Raw genomic sequence first — 12462 nt, forward strand, 5'->3', positions numbered from 1 at the left:
CATCTACTCATATTTCCACTCAGCCAACTCTGATGAAAACTGTTATGACCTGGGAAGTGTCATTTCCTTCCGGCATGGCATTCTAAATAACAAATCTCCCGATTGAATACCTATATAACCTAAAATAAGCCTGGCTATCAGTTCTAGTTCTCAAAGAGTTAACCAATCAGAATCGAGTAATAAGAAGAAGGAAAGAGAGGAGGAGTCAGCTGAGTTTTTTCAGAAAGGAGAGCAGGTTGGCAGTGTAAGTATATTCTAGACTAAAAATATTACCAAAAAAAATGGGCAATGGATCTAAATAGAATCTTCTCAAAAGAAGACAGAAGGAAAGCCAAGAGGCACATGAAAACATGCTCAAAGTCACTAATTACCCGAGAGATGCAAATCAAAACAACAATGCAGTACTATCGCATACCTGTCAGAATGGCCAACATCAACAAATCAACAAACAACAAGTATTGGCGAGATTGCGGAGAAAAAGGAACCCTCTTGCACTGCTGGTGGGAATGCAGACTGGTGCAACCACTGTGGAGAACAGTGTGGAGTTTCCTCAAAAAACTGAAAATGGAACTCCTATTTGACCTAGTAACCCCACTCCTAGGAATATATCCCAAGAAACTAGAAACACCAATCAGAAAGGATATATGCACCCCTATGTTCATAGCAGCACAATTTACAATAGCTAGGATTTGGAAAAAGCCTAGGTGCCCATCATCAGATGACTGGATCCAAAAAGTATGGTACATCTACACAATGGAATATTATGCTGCCATTAAAAAGAAGAAATTCTCATCATTTGCAGCAACCTGGATGGAATTGGAGATCATGCTGAGTGAAATAAACTAGTCAATGAAAGAGAAAAACCACATGACCTCACTCATTTAAGGATAATAAAGAACATTATAAACTGATGAACCAAAAGATAGATATAGAGACAGTAAAGCAATAAGCAGACTGTCAAATTACAGCATGGAGGGGAGGGAGATCTGGAGTAGATAAGATATCAACCTAAGGACTTGTATACATGCACATAAGTACAACTAATGGACACAAAACTCTGGGGAGGAAGGGCGTGCATGGAAGGGGGGCAATGGTATATGTACACAGATAATAATTTAATTTAAAAAAATTTAAATAGGCTTAGGTTTAGGCTTAACTAGACTTAGGCTTAGGTTTAGGCTTAGGCTTAACTAAGCTTAGGTTTAACTAGGCTTAGGCTTAGGCTTAACTAGGCTTAGGCTTAGGTTTAGGCTTAACTAGGCTTAGGCTTAGGCTTAGGCTTAACTAGGCTTAGGCTTACTTAACTAGACTTTGGCTTAGGCTTAACTAGGCTTAGGCTTAGACTTAACTAGGCTTAGTCTTAGGCTTAACTAGGCTTATGCTTAGGCTGAACTAGGCTTAGTCTTAAGCTTAGGTTTAGGCTTACCTAGGCTTAGGCTTAGGCTTAACTAGGCTTAGGCTTAGGCTTAGGCTTAACTAGGCTTAGGCTTACTTAACTAGACTTTGGCTTAGGCTTAACTAGGCTTAGGCTTAGGCTTAACTAGGCTTAGTCTTAGGCTTAACTAGGCTTATGCTTAGGCTGAACTAGGCTTAGTCTTAAGCTTAGGTTTAGGCTTACCTAGGCTTAGGCTTAACTAGGCTTAGGCTTAGGCTTAACTAGGCTTAGGCTTACTTAACTAGACTTTGGCTTAGGCTTAACTAGGCTTAGGCTTAGGCTTAACTAGGCTTAGGCTTAGGTTTAGGCTTAACTAGGAATAAAATAAATAAACAAACAAACAAACAAATAAATAAATAAAACTGGCCAAATTAGTGGCTGCTCCCCAAACCACTGCTGGGTCAGGAGTATGTGGTCAGTACAGAATATTAGAACAAAATAAAAAATAAAAATAAATTAAAAATAAAAATAAAAATATTACCAGCCACGAAGACAGCACCATGAGCACATTCCATTTCAAGAACAGTGCATACGGCCTTTGGTGAGTTTGGAGGACAAGGGAACTGCCTGCAAAACAAAATAAATTTTATAGCTACTATATTCGGGACGGGATCATGAACCACGACAATGAGTCATCGTTGTCCAGACACACAGGGCTGGAGTCTCTCAAGGACTCAGACTCCCCTTGGCTTCCAGTTTAGAATCCACCCGGGTCTGTTCCTCCAGGAGAGGGTCGCTGAGGAGGGCCGTGCTCAGGAGGCCTCATGCTCCCAGGTGATAATCCCAAAGACCTTGAAATTTGGGGGAAAAACCCGCATACATGAAGTAGAAGCCTCTCCAGATTCTTTAGCCATTTCGCTGCCTCTGAACACTGCTGCTGGCTTACAAAAATCCTCAAGCATTTGGGTCAAGCTGGTGTGCACTGAGATTGGTCACACCCGCGGGAAGGGTACTTTTTCCCCCTTCTCATTCCAACTGGGACCTTTGGAATCAGACCAAAAAGTTAGAAAAAGTGGAATGATCACGCTCCCATCCTGCCCTTTTAGCAGGAAACTTCACCGGAGAACAGGCAGGGAAGGGCAGCGTATGGCTTTCATCTCTGCCCGCCTCCTGGGAACCTCCAAAGCCATGGACTGGCGTATCCCTGCCAGTGACTAGACGTGGACTTCACACAAAATGCTTGTCTTGAAAGTTTCACACCATTTCCCAAGATGTCTCCACACAAAAAAATCACTTAGGAACTCAAGAACTATTGCGTATCGGGAGTAAGTCCTTACTTTAGAAAACTTAATGCAAATACTTTCATCGTGGCCAAAACCGGTTTGGCTCAGTGGATAGAGTGTTGGCCTGTGGACTGAAAGGTCCCAGGTTCGATTCCGGTCAAGGGCATGTACCTTGGTTGCGGGCACATCCCCAGAAGGGGGTGTGCAGGAGGCGGCTGATGGTTGTTTCTCTCACATCAATGTTTCTAATTCTCTATCCCTCTCTCTCTTCCTCTCAGTAAAAAAAAAAATCAATAAAATATATATATATTTTTAAAAATATTTTCATTGTGAGACTCATTTTTAGTCAGTGAAATATAGGAAAACTTCCTCGTAACTTGATTGTTTGAAATTTATTCAAGGATATCCTAGAAGGATAAACTATAACCTTTTATTAAATAAAATAAACGCACTGAGGATTGGAATAGAAGGCTTATTGTACTCCAGCATATTTTCTCCCTTTTCTGGAGATGGATAATACTACAAAATGCAGGCCTCGAACTGGGGGATGAGGAAACCTGGCTCTACATTCACGACTCTGTTACCTGGTTGAAATAATGAGCAAGTCAATTCCCTCTATGAATAGCAACATCCTTTTCTATAAGATGAAGAAGTTGGACTTGACTTATAAATTCAAATTTATTTGACAAACATTCATTGAACACGGCTGCATGCCAGGTACCGAGCCCGGGATTGGGGACAGAAGGATGACTGAGGCACAATCCTGCTCCCTGAAGCACCTCCAGTCTTGTCTTAGAGACAAATAACCCAAACTCTCGCTACCATTCCCTTTCTTCCAAAGTCCCATGATGCCTTCTCGTTTCCATGCTTCTACTTACTTGCAGAAATCCTCTTCTTTTATCTTATTCAAAGCTTTCATAACTGCCATTCTAGTGAACACTGACTGCATAGGGTAAAATGAAAAGAAAAGGCATTTTATCAGCTAAATGAGAAAACGTCAGAGGTGAAACACAGAACAGGGTTGGAGAAATTATACCATTTTAAACCATACTTACAAGGAAGAAATACTCAATCGCTTGAAGAAAATAAGTAACATGTACAAGGGTTCATATGGTCAGTTCTGCAATCACTACACTCCTACAACCCTTCTCCCTCAGTCCAGTCTGTCTACAATACCCAGCAGACCGAGCAGAACGTGTCTTCTTTGCCCCACGGTCCCATTCCCCTCAAAGCGTGGCATATTCTTCAAATACAAAAATGATGACACTGAAGTGTGCTTGGAATACCTTCTCGCAGGCTGGAAAGGAATTTAGGTCGATTCATCTACCTCTTCTTCCCTATATCCCTGCAGAGGCTACAGTAGATAATTTAGGAGTTGGTTGCCAGGCTAAGGAGTAGAACAGAGCCAACCAGCCTGCTCTGGCATCTAGCAACTCAACATCACTCAGAAGCCACAAAGTAAAACAGATCCACAATACTGAATAGAAGGGCATTGACAACAAATGTCCCACTTAGGGGTTTTTAAATAAGAAAAGCCAAATCATATGGTAGACATACTAGAACCAATTACTATTATATATTTGGCTTACTATGATAAATCACAATTATTTTGTCTATTATGAGAAATGACACTTGACTGCTGAAAAGGGGTGGATTGTAGACATCCCAACAGTTTATCATCAAGGCCATGATTTTCTAAATCACATTCTGGGGAACCCCAAGGTGTCACAGGGCTAGAGCTGAAAATTAAGTGCCTGTTTGTTCAGGTTGGAAATTCTAGGCCTGAATCTCTTAAGGTCACTCTACTTACTACCAGCCTCATGGCAGGGACTACAGTTAAAACTATACAGGACCCATGAGCCAAATGGTGTGGTGTCTGTGATGCTTTGACAAGAATTCCCTATCTTATTATTATTTGATGCTGATACTTGTATATTTCCTCACAGATAACAAAAAATAAACTTAGATCTTCAATATAAATGTGGCTTACAGGTTACTAGGACAGAATTCCCCAACTGATATGGCCAAGCAGTGAGCTACAATTGTGCCAAGATTCCAATCCCTGCAGTTCATAGTGAAGCACCATCTTAGATAAACACTGCTGCTTGAAATTTTAACCCTGCTATTTGGCTTCTGTAATGCTTGCTTGCTTGCTTGTTTGCTTGCTTGCTTGCTTGCTTAAATAATAAGGAAAATCAGACTACTCCCACTTCAGAGAGGCCATTAAAGCTTCCCGGGACAAAATGATCAGTGCTGGCACCAGGCCAGGCCTTTGGTTGAGGTCTCAAGGACCCAGCACACAGGGGCTCTTTAAGAACTTGCAAAAGGGGCCGGAAACACCCCATATTTGAGAGACAAAGAAGGTAAAAACATATAAATAGGGAAAGTTCCTCCATGTTGGGGCCCAGAATTTGAGAGACATTTTCCTCTAGACCTACGAGTAATAAATGTAACTCCATCTCTCTAAGTATTGCTTGGTTCTTCTCCAGTTTTCTGTAACATGATGGGCTGAGGAGCAGGGCCTGGGACAGTGGGAAGCACCAGGCTTACTGCTTCCACCTTAGAGCAACTTCATCTGTTAACCTCAGGTTGCGGAACAAACATGGCCATGTTCTGGGAGCACTATGACATGAGAAAGGTCGGGAAGCGCTACTTTAGGCGTGATCTGCATTTCTAGTCATTTCTGCCCAGAGCATTCAGCAAATGTTACAACCCACTCCTACCTCCCCCAACCCCCTCCCATCCCACCAACCAGTTCTAAAAGGCTTGGCAATTAGTAGTCAAAGCAAGAGGAAGGTCAAATGGAGTATTTTTGACAATAAACTTACATTCTTTTTAATAACCAGAACAGCAAAATGGATGTCAGACATTCAGGAATGCCTGAGCCTGCACAAAACCAGCTAAGTAACTGGGACATGAAAGTGCCAATATCATGCCATCCCATTCTATCCTGGTATAATAGAAACTAAAAGTAAATACCAACTAATTTACTCATTAACATGAAGACTAGCTCACATCAGACAGTAAAGGGGAATTTGAATAATATACCCTTTTTGATCATATAGCTTGAAATAGTATTTATTAATTCAGTACAATAAAATAATTCACTTTGGATTATATTTTTAAAATACCAATTGCTAGAAAATAGATCTTAGACAAAAGTTTGGAATGCTGTTGAGTTTACCACGGATTTTCCCAGATGAGGTCATTTTGGGAATTAAAATCTATAAGTTCAAATTTTCCCAAACGGTTAACAGAAACTTCATCGAAACCCGGCTTCTAAAACCAACAAGAGGGTAACAACCCAAATGATGACACAACCATGAGTGAAGTTATGACTTTCTGGCCGGAGGCGAAGGTGTTGAGAGCCAAAAAGAATAAAAATAAACATAGCAAATGGAAAGATTTAAAGACTGATTCTTAGTAATAGACTGCCACAATCCTATTGCATACCTTTTTTGTTTTGTTTTGTTTCTAATTTGAATAATCAGCTCAAACTAAACTCACTAAAGAGTAAGAACCAGGAACCCTTACCTGTTTGTTTTTGGCTGGCTTGAAGCAATCCGGGCATATTGCACGTCTAGGTATAATTCAAGTTAATATAAAAGGTTAATGAGTTTATTTTGCCGTGAATATAATTCAAACATATTTTATTCAACTCAGGATATCAAGAGCAGTCAAAATAATGTCCAGGCTGTGGCCCGTTAAGTCACTTGGTCTGGCCCTGCCAAGGCATTGGGGGTGAGTTCGTTAAATACCTCACCAAAGACAGCCATCTAATTTTTAAGTTGATAATTTTGTATGGCCTGTGAATAATGTTATAAATATCCAAATGGGAGGAGGATCCAAGATGGCTGCTCGGGGAGACACCTAACCGCAGCAGCACACAACAATTTCAATGGAATACAACTAAAATGTAGAGTGGACATCACCCAGAGCTACAGGTAGTCGACTGACTGAAAATTCTACAACAAGAAGGAAAGAGAAAACCAGAAGGAAAATCAGAGGAGCTGAAAAAAAGCTTAAGGTACGGAGACATGCTGTGCGCGCGCGCGGAGAGGTCGCAGCCGGAGAGGAGGAGAGGGCTGGGTGCTGCCTGGCGTTCCCTAGCAGGAAGGAAATAAAACCCCCAGCCTGGGCTGAACCCCCGAACCAGCAGCACTGAGCCCCAGATATGAGCAGACCCTGGGGACCCAGGCTCCGGCGGGGGAGACGGGGCTGTGAGGCGGAATCCCAAGCGAGCAGCGAAAAGCAGGGCCCCCGGAGTCGCGCGCACATTGTGCGCAGAGGACTGAATCTTGACTCTGATGCTGGATTACCCTAGCGTGAAGAAACAAAGCCTCCGGTGGCGCTGAGCCTCAGTCCGGACTGCTCTGAACCCCAGTCCTGGACCAGACCCTGGGGACCCAGGCTCGGGCAGGGGGAGACGGGGCTGTGAGGCAGAATCCCAGGGGAGTGGCAAAAAGCGGAGCCCCCAGAGTCGCGCACACTGCGCGCATTGGACATTCTGTTGACTCTGATCCTGACTCCCCTAGGGAGAAGGAGAAAAAAAAAAAAAAAAAAAAAAGCTCCAGACTGGAGGAATGCGACAGGGAGCAGGAGCCCCTGCCGGACACCGGCCAGCTGGGCGCCGGCAGGGAGCCGGGCAACGGGGCCCCCAGGAGGGGGGTGCCCCTGAGCCATCGACCTCTGAGCACGGGCAACGGAGCCAAGGCCAGGGGCTGCTTCCTGGGCGGCGCCGACCCTGGCAACAGGCTGGAGCAGCGCGGGAGCCCGCGGAGAACAAAGCGGTGCCACAGGCCAATCTGCTGAGCTCCCAGGACAAGGAGGAAGAAACCAAAGTTCTCAATGTGAAGAAATCAAGTGAGAGCAAAAGATAGTAAAATTACTTAAGAAAGAAGAATACAAAGAAGATCTTGAAAATTCAAAGACGAAGTCAGAACTCAACTCACCAGCCAACATTGCAACATAAATGCGTTTAAAAAAAAAAAAAGGACAGAATGTTGGAACAGCGGCGGCCAGGCCTAGAGTGCCCAGGCACAAAGCAATGGCAACCGGGCCCGGAGCAGCAACAGCCAGGCCCCAGAGCAGCAGCAGCCAGAACCAGAGCAACAACAGCCAGCACTGGAGCAGCCAGACCTGGGGCAGTGGCAGCCAGGCCTGAGGCGGAGGCAGCCAAGCCCAGGGAGGCCAGTCCAGGAACACCCAGACCCGGAGTGGCCGGGCCTAGAGCAGCCGGGTTGGGAGCAGCCAGGTCCAGAACAGCAGTAGCCAAGCCCGGAGCATCCAGGCTGGGAGCGGCCAGACTCGGAGTGGCCGGGCCCAGGGTAGCCGGGCCCAGAGCAGCCGGGTCTGGTGTGGCCAGGCCCGGAGCAGCGGCTGCCAGGCTGGGAGCGGCCAGGCCCGGAGAAGCCGGGTCTGGTGCGGCCAGGCCCGGAGCAGCGGCTGCCAGGCTGGGAGCGGCCAGGCCCGGAGCAGCGGCTGCCAGGCTGGGAGCGGCCAGGTCCGGAGCAGCCGGATCTGGTGCGGCCAGGCCCGGAGCAGCGGCTGCCAGGCTGGGAGCGGCCAGGCCCGGAGCAGCCGGGTCTGGTACAGCCAGGCCCGGAGCAGCGGCTGCCAGGCTGGCAGCGGCCAGGCCCGGAGCAGCCGGGTCTGGTGCGACCAGGCCCGAGCAGGAGCTGCCAGGCTGGGAGCGGCCAGGCCCAGAGCAGTGGCTGCCAGGCTGGGAGCGGCCAGGCCTGAAGCAGCCGGGTCTGGTGTAGCCAGGCCTAGAGCAGCAGCTGCCAGGCTGGGAGTGGCCAGGCCCAGAGCAGCCGGGTCTGGTGCGGCCAGGCCCGGAGCAGCAGCAGCCAGGTCCAGAGCAACTAGGTCGGGAGCAGTGGTGACCAGACCCGGAGCAGCTGGTTGTGGAACGAACCAGAGCAACAGAGGCCAGGCCCGGAGCAGCCAGGCCCGAAACAGCTCGCTTCTCGCCTGCCCCTGCCCCACGGCTGCCTCTCAGACATGGCTGGAAACTTTTGTGGGAACTTGAGGGTCTGCTGAATCAAGTGATGAAGGCTTAGATTTGGATGTGTTGAGTTAGTATAGGGCTGGGGTGTTGATCTGTGAGTGCCATGGGTGGGGCCTGGATAAGGCTGATTGACCTATTTGGAAATGTCTTTTGTATGAAGTGTATCATTGGGCATGTGGAGGTATTATTAATATGAGAAAATGCTAAGTAACTGATTTACTATCTGAAAAGGGATTTACTATCGGGGAAAGGGAGGGAGGAAGAGACTGAACATAAACTGCACCTATGGATGAGGACAATGGGGGATGGGGAGGGGGTGGAGGGTGGGGTGGGAACCTGGTGGAGGGGGGGAAAAATGAGGAACCTTTGTAACAATATGAACAATAAAGATTGATTTAAAATAAATAAATAAATAAATAAATAAATAAATAAATAAATATTCAAATGGCCCTTAGAAGGAAAAAAAAGTCCGTGTGTGTGTGTGTGTGTGTGAAAAAGTCTGTGTGTGTGTGTGTGTGTGTGTGTGAAAAAGTCCGTGTGTGTGTGTGTGCATGCGCGCGCGGCACCCCCCCTCTAGACCTTACGTTAGAGGGCACATTTTAAACCTACTAAGGCATGACAAGTTCTGATATACTCATTAGAAAGAGGAGCAATACTATTTTCATGAAAACCAGAAGGCATTAACAATGCTATACAATTGGCATTGTTGTTTATGCGGCAACTTACAGGAAGTGGCAATCCTCCACTGTTTCTGGGTGAGCAAAGACCACACTCACTTCAAACAAGCTCTGAAAATCACAAAAGGTGGTTTAAAAATGAGCAAAAGGAAACCAACATCTAACAACTTATGAATGGAAATAGAGATGAACTCTCAAAGATTGGCTCAGAAAAAGAGTGACAAGGAAAACGGGAAATACTACTATTTTCAGATCGGCCTGTACACAGAGCACTTGTAGAGGAAATTGTCTCTTTCCTTTTTTTAACTCCTAAAGTTCAGCCACTAGTGACCCTACCAAAAAACAAATTTGAAAGAAATTTTAAAGTCAATGTGTCTGACTTTTGTACATGCAAATACATTATGTTTGAAGATGAATGAGAATTCAGGGAGTTGGAAAGAGAGAACTGAAAAAAAATGAAGAATTGTTCCAGGCAATACGAGGATTTAGACTTACTAGCAAAGCAAAAAGCACTTTATTTACATGCTTAAAAACTCTGTATGAGGCTTTTTAAAGGTGTTCAAACTTCTTAGTAAGTTTGAATTGTAAAAGAGAGATATTAATCTTTTGTCTTATTACAAAAGCAATACATACAATTTGTAAAATGACCAAATACAGGGCAGGTTTTGGGTCCCACTCCACTGAGGTAGGTAAAACTGGGAATAGTTTGGTGTGTTTCCTTTAAGCCATTCTTATGAATAGAAACATAAATGTACAATATATACTTCTTGGGATAGTAAACATACTTTTTGGATAACTGCTTCATGCAATGAATATTATGTCATGGACATCTTTTCAACTCTAGGGGCTGTTGGACAATTTAGTTGTAGTAAGTTCTTCTAGTATTAAAAAAAAAAATGCTAAAATAGACATCCTTGTACACACAAGAAAGCACAATTTCATCCTGTGTACATTGACCATGGAGAATATATAACATTCCATATTGAGAAAAAAATAGAAATGTCATACCATGCAACAATCTTACCTTTTTTATTGAGTACTACATTACAGATTGCATAGGATTGTTAGCAAGCCCATTACCTACTCTAGAATCACAATAGTTGTTTTTCTCTCTCTTAACTACCAAATAAAAATAAGATTACAAAACTTTTTTTTTTTTTTTTTTTTTTTACTCAAGAAAACTTCCGTCCTTCTGAATCTATTAGAACATTTTTACATCTTTTGTTTTCTATTTTAAGTTCTGAGTCAACATATAAGAAATCATTTGTGCTTCAAAAATAAAACTTGAGGTAAAAAATATTTTTTGTCAATTACTTCTTTAATTTCCAGAGTACTTTCATTACCTCATTTCCTCTTCATGCTGTCTGTGGGTTTTATTTTCTAGTCTCTCAGTATTCAGTTTAAAGGACAGCCAGAGTTTATTCTTACTAACTGAGGGAAACAGAGCTATATAATTCAGAATAGTGGATTTTTTAAAAATATTTAGCTTTGAAAGATGGTTTTATGATTTTACTTGCATGGGGGTGTGTCTGATATTCAGGGAATTTCCTTCAAGCAAAATGACCAAGCGATGAGGCCATACTATTACAATTTAATTTAAGTGAGCTGGGAATATATCCTGTTTCCACATCTTGAAACTTGTTTAGCTCTTCCCAAAAATTCAGTCCATTCCAGAGCGTGAGGCAAGGTCGGCTCTGGAATAAGGAAATGGTTAAGTGTTCGGTTTTCCAAGGCAGTCTCTGCATAAAATTCAACAGAGGGGTTTGAAATAGCAACAAGGGAACAGACTGAGCCCGGGATCACTGCAGTTGAGAGGATTCTGTCTGCATATTTGAAAACAAGATTAGCCACAGATAACAAAATTTAAATAGCCTAGACTGCACACTATACTTGCTCAGTTATTTATTATTGCTTTGTGTCAGTACAATTAAAATATAAACATATTAAAGGCTTAGATTCATTTCTAACCTCTTAAGGTCAATTAGGGTACACTGCACCTGTTACACTCCTAAGTGTCTTGGATCACAAAGAAGTCTTTTAAAAAAAAAAAAGAAAGAAAGAGCCGGGACTGGTTTGGCTCAGTAGATAGAGCGTCAGCCTGCGGACTGAAAGGTCCCGGGTTCGATTCCGGGCAAGGGCATGTACCTTGGTTGCGGGCACATCCCCAGTAGGGGTGTGCAAGAGGCAACTGATCGATGATTCTCTCTCATCGATGTTTCTAACTCTCTATCCCTCTCTTCCTCTCTGTGAAAAATCAATAAAATATATTTAAAAAAAAAAAAAAGAAAGAAAGAAAGAAAGAGAAACTTTAACCTCAGTTTAAGACTGTTAGAAATTATCATTTTAAAGGCTTAAAAATGGTCCATTGGATTATTTAAAGAGAATATTCTCGTGGCTAACCAAAACTGCAGCATATAATGAAGTAAGATTGGTGAAATCAGAGAAGGAAATCAACAATGCTGATGACCCAATACCTTTCCATCAATGGGAACACCCAGTTCCTCTGAAAACAGGGGGTGAGTTATCCATTTGTAGGCTTCTTTTAGCTGAACTATGTCATTTCTTCCCAGTGACAGACTCTGCTTTCTGAATGACATAAAAATTAATTCACTGACATGAAAAACTTCACTTTTTCTACTAAAGGCAAGAGTTGATGCAATTATTTAAAAAGTATTTATTAAGTGCTTCCAATGTCCTAGGCACTATTTTACACATTAGATAAAAAAATAAAACAAAACAAACAAAAAAAAAAAAACAGAGAACAAAGCAGACAAAGAATTCATGAGCTCATGGGCCTTACATTCCAGTAAAATCAGGAAACTGCTTTTGTTTTTTAATGGCATAAAGACAGTGTAGAACATTTCAGAGACAAAGGTGTGCTAATGAATTTTTTGAGCTAGAATTGCCAAATTCCAGAATTTATACATCAGAAGACAGAAAGATGGGATAGAGAGGATTGTTTATTGTTCAGAAACTACAAAACTGCTTATTACAATAATCTCATCCAGACTAAACTGTTTGCATCAATTCTCTTCCTGATAATAGGGCTTACTTTGGGAAATATACATAAAAGCTGCACTTTTTTCTTTACTGCTGAAGAAGAAATATTAAATCCTA

The 12462-nt window shown here is 43.2% G+C and overlaps 1 protein-coding gene across 8 annotated transcripts in view; it reads right to left on the reverse strand.

Moving 5' to 3' along the window:
- The window catches only part of PUS10 (pseudouridine synthase 10), a 51645-nt gene that overhangs the window by 16151 nt on the left and 23032 nt on the right, over window positions 1-12462 (reverse strand). For 6 of the 8 annotated variants that reach the window (XM_045580770.1, XM_045580771.1, XM_045580769.1 and 3 more), the window contains exons 6-10: window positions 11820-11931; window positions 9395-9456; window positions 6193-6238; window positions 3537-3601; window positions 1917-2002 (exon numbers count right to left, since the gene is read on the reverse strand). In XM_045580770.1, the coding sequence (XP_045436726.1) occupies window positions 1917-2002; window positions 3537-3601; window positions 6193-6238; window positions 9395-9456; window positions 11820-11931 (371 nt within the window). The remainder of the gene's footprint in view (window positions 1-1916; window positions 2003-3536; window positions 3602-6192; window positions 6239-9394; window positions 9457-11819; window positions 11932-12462) is intronic. The other 2 variants (XM_036435427.1, XM_036435423.2) reach the window with 2 other exon arrangements.

Source organism: Pipistrellus kuhlii, unplaced genomic scaffold, assembly GCF_014108245.1.
Source record: "Pipistrellus kuhlii isolate mPipKuh1 unplaced genomic scaffold, mPipKuh1.p scaffold_m20_p_13, whole genome shotgun sequence".
In the NCBI taxonomy this organism is placed as follows: Eukaryota; Metazoa; Chordata; class Mammalia; order Chiroptera; family Vespertilionidae; genus Pipistrellus; species Pipistrellus kuhlii.